The 9,589-nt window shown below is 30.5% G+C and overlaps 1 protein-coding gene across 1 annotated transcript; it reads right to left on the bottom strand.

The window, feature by feature from the left end:
* Positions 1 to 5,461: 5,461 nt before the first annotated feature.
* LOC109789735 (VQ motif-containing protein 1) lies at positions 5,462 to 5,746 on the bottom strand. The gene has a single exon (XM_083069869.1). The coding sequence runs from the start codon at positions 5,744 to 5,746 to the stop codon at positions 5,462 to 5,464; it is 285 nt and encodes a 94-aa protein (XP_082925995.1).
* Between the last annotated feature and the right edge of the window lie 3,843 nt (positions 5,747 to 9,589).

The raw sequence follows: 9,589 nt of genomic DNA, 5'->3' as shown, positions 1-9,589 counted from the left end.
GCTCTAAGGAAGGCTTCCCAAGAGGTGAGAAGGCCATTGTTAAACATCCATTGGAACCATGCTAAGGCAGGGCCAGCAAGATAAAAGGAAGAGATCTGAATACGTTGCTCAGCAGGTGTTTGGTGGTACTCAAAAAACTGAGTCACCTTGAAGATCCATCCTAAGGCATCAGATCCATCAAATGTGGGTAGGTCAAATTTAATGGGTCGTGGGGAAGAAGGTGGAGGAGGTGAGATGGAGGTTTTTGATTCAAGGTAAGAAGTGCGTTCTGAAATATCATGGAGGGTATTTGCAAAACTGGCTTGGGCTAAAAGAATTTGTTCAAGCTGTCTACTGAGCTTGGCAAATTCGTCAGTCTGAGAAGAAGCTGCCATGGAGGGAGTAAGAACAATGGAAAGCACCAATTGAAAGGTACTGGCAGAGAGAATGAATAGAAAAAGATGCACAGAAAGAAAGGTACAGAATATCAGGGAGAAAAGTGAATAATACTTGGCAATTGTCTGCCTTTTCATTAACAAGAATGCTATATATCATGCATTACATTGGCCCAACGGCCTTACACAAGGAAAAAGACAAAAGGAAAATAACAATAAAGATTCCCTTGCTGCCAATCATTTCCCCTTAACTGTTTTCCCCTTCTCACGTGCAGTGGGACGTGTCACAACAAAATCTGCTAGGTGTTGTGGTAGGCGAATATTCCTAGTTGGCCTTCCCTCTTGCATTGTTGTGGTATCAGTTGGGCCTTGCAGAGTAACCACATCTTCAGCCCTTTTGGTATCAGTAAGAAGGATTGGGCCATCAATCCTTACAGGTCCCCAATACACCAAATTAGATTATATTTCTCACTTTCTCCATCATAAGAGAAATATTCAGCCCCATCTGAGGAATTCAATGATTTGGTTGAGAAAAACCATCACACCAAATAGATCTAGTTCGTGATTTCGCTGCGATTATTGATCAACTGTTATGGATTCAGGTATTTCATAAAACCTAATGACCTTGATAATCTAACGTGATGTTATATGTGTTTATATGGTATTTTATTTATGCTTATTTAAAATTTCAATATATTAATGTTCAACAATTTCAACACATTGAAGTTACTTTCTATTGCTTCAACCATAGTAATGCTTAGAACTTTTACAAAATTGAAAAAGAGAATCTAAGAAATAGTCATTAGTGATCAATGGTCTTCTTACATGGAGGATGATGTTGACAAGGCAAAATTTGTGGAACAAACTTTGTGGGATGATATTTGGTGGGACAAATCCTATCTAATAGGTTCTTAGAAAAACTGATACAATGTAACTTCTCTTCACTCGGTGTATGTAATAAGGGATTCAATGATTGAAATAGTGAGGAAAGTCATATACCAACATGAAAGAAAAAAGTTAAAGAATCACCTTTCTATAAGGTAGTGTACTCAATATTAATGGATCATTGCACTAAGAGTAGCACACATCTTCATTGTCTAGCTCATTCTTTGAACCCAAGGCAAAACATTATATCCTTAAATACAATTCTTTTATTTTCAAAGTTTATTTTTTTACATGCATTTTATAAATTGGTTATATTAGTTTATGATTGTTTTTTTTTTAATATTGTAGATATTATAGTCATGAATGGCTAAGTGAAGATTCTAGACTTCCTCCATATCAAGATGTAGAACTTACTATTGAAATGAACAAATGCTTTAAAAGGTACTTTGTCGATGTAGATGTAAGAAGACAAGTAAATTTGGAGTTTTTGCAAATTTTTTCGATGGAAGATATGGCTTTGATGATCTTGACTTTTTAAGGGATAAAGGTCAAATTGATACAAAATCTTGGTGACTAGTTCACGGTGTTCATGCACCAACACTTCAAAAGATTGTCCTTAAACTACTTGGACAACTATGCTCATCTTCATGTTGTAAAAGAAATAGAACACATATTCTTTCATATATTCTTGGAAAAGAAATAAGATGACACCTCAAAGAGCATAAGATCTAGTATTTATCCATAGCAATCTCCACCTCCTTTTTAAAATTCCCCACAATACAATCAAGAAGAGACTAAAATGTGTGTCATTGCAGGCAATAAATTTAATTCTCTTGATGATGATGAAATTCTTGAAGTTGCAAATTTGTCTCTTGATGAACTAGATTTAGAAGTTGTGTTTTTCAATTATGATGACCAATAATGATGAATTCTCATAGTATTTTTATTATGACTTTTGTTAGATTTTTTGTTGTATACTATGATACCTCTTAGTAATTTGTTTTTGAGACTTAGTAAGTTATTGTCATATCAATATATATATATATATATATATATATATATATATATATATTCATGTAATTCATATTATATATATGTTGTGTCCATGATAACATTGTCGAATTACTATAAAAAAATTGCTAGATTTTTCCTAATATTTGTTGTATAGAGAATAACCTACGTTATTCTTCTCAAAGATACAAGCCAATAGAATCCAAATTTATTACACAATTATTAGGAATGAAATTTTATGAAACAATGAACAATAATTGTATATTAAGAAGGAAAACAAAAAATCAACTAGAAATTTCAATTAGAAAATATATTGATTCAAGATTTCAATCCTTGTAGTGAATTTATCATGGTTTAACATATAATCTAAATTTAATCAACCTTAAATCAACACGAATGTAATTAATATAGATTTAAATATAGATTTATTGAATTTCATAAAAACACTAGAAACAATCATGATTTCACAATTTATGTGAAATTCAAGAATGACGAATGATTGATTTAGGCAATTTAGGTTATTTAAGACCTAGATCCAAAAATAAAATTTAATTTCAATTTTGGATCTAATTAAAACAGAATTCATAATCATGAAAACAAAAATTAGATCTTGAATGAAGAAGGAAATGAAAAGAACTCATATGGTAAAATTAGATTGGGAACTTGAATTTTACTGCAATTTATGAGATATTGAGTTAATTGAATGGACTAGCCACACGTCTCCATTAAGTTGTTATAGTTCAATTGTTTAGAAAATATAAAGAAAAATCAAAGAGAGAGAAAGAGAGAAATTATAGAAACTTGTAGAAGAAATAATTATAAAATCTGAAAAATGACAGAAAATATACATAACAAGTCTAATAACACTTATTAATAGACCAAGTTAATTAATCTAATCAGAATAATTATAAGGTCCAACACACTAATCAACTAATTAACAAGGTTAAACTTTTTATATAATAAGTTCTTTAAGTAAATCTAAAATAAAGAACAAAGGTGTAACATTATGACGCATTTTTAGACCTTAAGACGTTCGAGTTGGGTGAAACTCCCAATAGAGAAGTTGTATATTTCTGTCTTAACTTTTCAAGAATACTAAAAATGTTTGATTATGAGTTTAAGAGCTCAATAAAGACCTGCATAAGATAGTATGTCAAAGTGCACATAAATTACAAAAAATAATTAGAATTTAGAATTGAAACTAAAATAATTCACTAAAATAAATTTCAACCAATTAATCAATTTAAAACACTTATAAATGTCAAATAAACCTAATATAATGCATTAAAAGATGTATTAATTATATACTATCAATTTATGTGTCCAATTTTTTTTATTATTTTTATTTTGCAATATCTCCATATCCGAGTTGTGTCCAAATTCGTGTTGCATAGAGTGCTATACTCTATATTTTATACATACAAGATGCAAAGAAGATGTTGATCTTTATGGGTGGAAGGTTCTGGCCTTAGGTTCCAGAAAGTGCAGCGATTTTGGGGGCCAACAAATTAGAGAAGCTTTTGACAGGATGTGGCCTACAAAGTTTTGTGATTTACATTTTATTTATAAAATCTTAAAATCTGTCATGTAAGGAACATTACATACAGAGGGGCAAAAGTTGTAGTGACAGAGGATTCAGCCAATTTAGTGTGGGAGAATTCTTTTCATTAGGCTATACATTAATGTAGCCTTAGTAAGTAATTTGTGACATTTTTAGTTAAAATTAGCTCTAACTAAGGATTGAACATCTTGACAACTCTTTTTTGCTTTCTTGTGTATGAGTTTATATCACTTGGTACTTTTTTAATAGATTGTTGTTTTGCTGATAAAAAAAAAAAAGTGTGTCCAATCAAGTGTTTCTCCATGTTAAAATACGTACCTGTGATAACTGATGAATCTTATTAATGAGTGTGTTTATTTTACACTAACAATTTCCAATCACTCAATTGACGCTTTTTTTGTGTCTTTTTTCTTTGCGATCATCACTTTTCTTAATTAGAAGTTGAAATAGGCAAATTGAGATGTATCATTTGAGTGCTCGTAAATTATAGGTACCCAAATATCATGTATCGACATAGAAACTGTATTTCCATCCATCATTTTCCTATTAATATATGTGGTCCTACCGAGCACGTTACATAAACAGTATGTTAGATCCACTTGCGAGGCTATACAATTGACCCGTGAAGAAAAATATAGTCAACAAGTTTCAGTTTCATACAAAGTTCCCTTTTCATTGAGGGGACAACATCTTAATTTTTAATGTCCACAATCAATAAAACTTCTGCAACCAGCAGTTAGCGCAATTTTCTGGGACGCCATCATGAAAATTTATCGTTTCACTTGCAGTTGCAAAAATAAAAATATGGTATACTTCTACATTTTTGGCTTGGATCAAGCTACTTTCTTATAGAAAGCCAAAAATTAATTTCTCATAATACTGACATTTATTTACGATGTCAAATATCTCCTAAAATCAATTACATATATATACGACTCCAAAATCATTATGAAAAATTGAAAAAAAATTAAAAGAATTATATTTAATTTTGGTTTTCAGCATAATTTTGTAATTGATTTAATTTTTTTAATACCATGCTATTAAAATTAGTCTCCCTCATAATACTTTGAAAATTGAGACTTAACCATAACAACGAACGTTGGTAAAAATTAATTAATTTAAACACAAATAAGGAATTTTTTAACTTGTGTCTCCATATGTTATATATTCCATTCATACACATGGACTTAAAAAGATTAAATCTTTAACATGTTTAAAAGATCATGTGTATCCATCGAGTATATACTACTGCATGCTGGTTATGATTGTTCAACACACACACATATTAACGCAAAAGTTATCCTCTTATTTTGGTTTTCTTTTACTGGCTTTAGAGATGGAATTTGCAGAGAACAGTTATCAACTAATTAAGGCAGAAAGCCTGTCTTTTCTGCAGTTAAACGCGCCCATAAATACACAAACATTACCCCATATCTCATGTCTCTTACAATTACCGAGGCAAAAAAGACTTGGTCAGCTCATACACAAACTAGTTATATATACTTGCACAAACACATATCATATGTATATATATTCAGTAGTAGCCATTTGGTTGGATTTCAACTTACGACATAAAATAGAGAAAATTCGAAACTCGGAGGAAAAAAAAGATGGCCCTCGACCTAGCTAGCTACAACATGAGCAACTCCTCCATTGGAGGCAAATCAGACAACAATCTGTCAAAGTCTTTGAAGGAAACGTTCATGAGTAGCATGGAAGATGTTACACAATTCTTCTGGCCATCAGTGTTATCTTCGTGTGGCTTGGCACCGACACCATCATAACTTGCGATTCCTACAGAATTTGTTGTTGAAGAGTTCTTCCCCGTGAGGCGCTGAACCACGTCTCTGAAGTTTATAGCATCGGTTTCCACGTAGCGGGTTTCGATGTGCACTATCCTTGGTCCACTGGCCATGATGTGTGATGCAATGCAATGAGGTTTAGTGTTGTGGGAATGTGTTGAAAAGTGCATGGGGATGTGAGTTTTTTATACTAGTGTGTGGCGTGGTTGAGGTTTGTCCAGCTAGGCTAGTACGTACACTTGGGCAGTCTTAAGGGACTGGAAGTGGTCATTGGAGGAAAAGTTTTTCAAGTTGTCTTATTCAAGTCAATGGCACCCAACTTGGAATGTCATCAACTTGCTCATGCTTTGATTATCACCAGAAATTGTACGTGTTCAATTTACAAACTGACAGAGATAGAATACCTATCAGGTATATCATTTTTACAATATGACTTTTTCTTTATTACATTAATCATAGCCTCCTCACTCTTTTTTCTCCTATTTTTCTATTCTTCTTTTCTTTTGTAGTACAGAATTTGGTATAACTGCCATTTCTCATTAACTATTGAGGGTAGGTATACAGGAATTAATTTAGTGATTAGTCTCGGTTAAGAATTTTCTGTAATATATTCTTTAATTTAAGTTTAAATGTAAATGTTTTAAATTTAAGAAAAAGGATATTTAAAAACAAAATATAGTGTAATAGAAAATTTTAATACAAAAAATTAAACTAGAGTAGATCATACACTTGGTTTTATTGTTTTGTGTGATTACCTTGTGAATGATGAAGTGACAAACTTCATGAATTATTAGTTTTTATTCGCATCACAGCTTCTCACAACTACGTTTTCAAATGTTCTAATTCAGGACATTGAACTATCAAAAGAAATAAACGAGTCATTCAAACAGTAAGTATGAAGGATTCCTTTTTAATTTTTTCCACCCTTTCATTCATGGGAACTGTGCTGTAATTATAAAACATATTTATTCTCTTTTAGTTTTATTATTTTCTTCATATTAAAAGTCAATGGAATTTAAAAATAGTGGAGTTTTCCTTGATACCCTTGGCTCACAGCTTATATTAACTTAAACGCTCAAGCTCACCAGTCGCCAATAAGTTTTCTTATGTGCATGTAGTACAGTTTCAACAACCTCGTATTCGATATGAAGGAATGAAAATTCTAACATGGAGCAATATAAAAAGTGGTAGATCGATGAAACATTATTTTTAATCATTATATTTAATAATAAAATAATTAATGGTTCAGATTTGTTATTTGTAACTTGCAAATAGAAAATTTTGAATTTTGCATATTAGTCTCTTCTGTTATGGTATTTATTTTTTTTATTTGGAGATTAGTCCCTTTCTTAAAAACTATAATTTGATTAGTAAGAGTTATTATTGTCATATGAAGAAATTGATTTTCTTTTACTTGGAAGTGGGATGGGGGTGGCAGCAACAGCAGAGAGGGAGGGTGGAGGTCGGTGGTGGTGGAAGGGCAAAAACATGAAGGAAAAGGAGATGATGTGAGGTTGGAGGTACAAGATGGCGGCGATAGTGGAGGGGAGAACAGCAACTCCAAATAAAAAAAAATTCAAATGAATAAATTTAGTATTACAAAATTAATAATAATTTCTAATTTTTAAAAATTATTTTATTATAAGAATTATATTACAATTAAAAATAAATTGTAAAACTCGCTATTGCAAGTCATTTTAATGACTCATATTATTAAGCACTAAGGCCCAAACGTTATTATCACAAAGATATGAAGCAAAATGCCTGAAAACTTTTACAACAAAAAGGATAGACTCCAAAGAGAGAGAAACTGCACATTTTGACAACAAAACGGCCCAAACTTGAGAGGAGTCAAATCCAGATATCCAACAAATTGTTGGATTTTTTTTAACACTTGTTTTTTTTATACCACAAACTTTCACAAGAGATAATCCTACTTGAGTTAAACGGAACCACTATGGATAATAACAAAATTCATTCTTCAAGTATTTAAAACATTTACATCAAAATTTAAATCCGAAACCATTTATTTTGAACTGAAACAATTTTGCACGAATTAATATCCACATTCGGTAGTAATCGTTAGATTGATTTAAACTATGTACATAACACAAAGATTGCTCAATGAACAATCCAGCTGGACTCAACTAAAGTGTTACGTTATTAAAAAGAAAAATAAAATGTTATTATGTACTATTTATTTATGAGAACTTTCATTTTTCCCTCAATGTTTCCCAACATCACTATTAATAAATTTGAAGTTGTGTTTTGACTGTTGCCCACGTTGGAATCTAGTTGAAATTTAACTACATGTTGGGTATAGCATGACGAGCCATGAGAGACTTTTCCTTTATACAAGTTGACTACTAGTAAAGAGATATTTTGGCAGATCATATGTCATAAATTGTGATAGATTACGGCTGTGAGAACTATGGCTACATTAGCTGTTTACTCTAAAGATTGAAAGTTTTTTTTTTTTTTTGGGAAATAACTTCATTCATGATGTTCATTACAAAACTTATTCAAACTTAAATAAAAGGATATATTATTCTTTTTCTCATTTTTATTTCATTTATTCAATTTAATCTATTTCCTATTAAAAAAAATTAATTTGGTTCCTTAATTTTGTAAAATTATTTAATATATTTTTATCCAATTGAAATTCATGACATTAATTTCTTATACTTGTAGCACAACAAAAAAAATAATGTATATTGTTACGTGTACAAAAATTTAGCGACATTAGTATCAATTAAACAGAAAAGATTACATTGCATCATTTTGAAAAATTGAGTAACCAAATTGAAGAAATTAAATAAACTAAGAAATGAAAAAGTAATTTAGTTCAAATAGAATAACACCCAATAACGTATAAAAGATCCCCTGCATACACATGTAGGGTTAACAGAAGCTATTTTATTTTATTCTGAAACAGAAAGTAAATAGGCATAAATGAGGCCTTGCATATGATGGGCCTTTACTGCTGCACTCGGGCCTAGCTAGAATGATTGAGGCTAATGATATATACACTTTTTTTTTTATAAGTACACCTCCTTTATTTTTTTTTAAAAAATCCTAAAATATTTATATTTATTTTTATTTTTAAAATTTTTAATTTTACATATCTAACTTTCAATTTACTATTTTTTTTTCATACACCTTCTTTCTTTTCTTTTCCAGTTTTTACATCTACCATCTTGTCTTCCTCTAATTTCTCACTTATTTTAGTAGGTAATTTTAGTTCTCTCAATTTTTATATTACTCTTTTATTTTCTCACCTCTTTCACTTTTTTTATACACCCAAATCATAGAACTGATAGGCGACAATATTGTAGGTACATGTAGCTTCCTCGACAGTTTTTATCAAACTAGACACATTTTTTCTTCCAACACTTCATTTCCTTTCACCCCTCCAAAAACCTTAACATTTAGTATTATGAAAAATACATTTTCACTATTGTAAAGTACTATACGGATAGTGAAATCAGTGAAAAAATTGAAAGAGCAAGGAAAAAAGAATAATATAAAACTAAAAAAATTAAAATTATCTACCAAAATAGGTAAGGTAAAGAAAAATTAAGAAGGTGCATGTGAAAATAAGGGAAAGAGGTATGTAAAAAAATTATTAATTTAAATGTTAGGAGTGTAAAATTTTAAAAAATAAAAATTAAGGATATTTTAAAATTTTAATTTTTTTTAAAAAGGGGTGTACTTATAAAAAAAGAGGTGTATATATAGTGTGGGACACTTGTATTGGGCTGGTAGTAAGCCTGCAATAAAACTAAAACCTAACTCCATAGCACCACTGTATCATAGATTAAATACCCTTTTGAACTTTTTAGAATGTGGTATACAATCTAAACATTACAAACAAATATTTCATATCTTCAGTTTCATTCTTCTTTCCCTCGTAATAATTTTGGTTCCAAACTTGCTGCTAGCCCTTGTTGTCCTTG

The sequence above is a fragment of the Cajanus cajan genome, chromosome 2 (genome assembly GCF_000230855.2).
Source record: "Cajanus cajan strain Asha chromosome 2, NIPB_CcT2T_4, whole genome shotgun sequence".
Lineage (NCBI taxonomy): Eukaryota > Viridiplantae > Streptophyta > Magnoliopsida > Fabales > Fabaceae > Cajanus > Cajanus cajan.
Note: the sequence above shows the minus strand (reverse complement) of the source record. Positions and strands in the feature narration are given on the sequence as shown.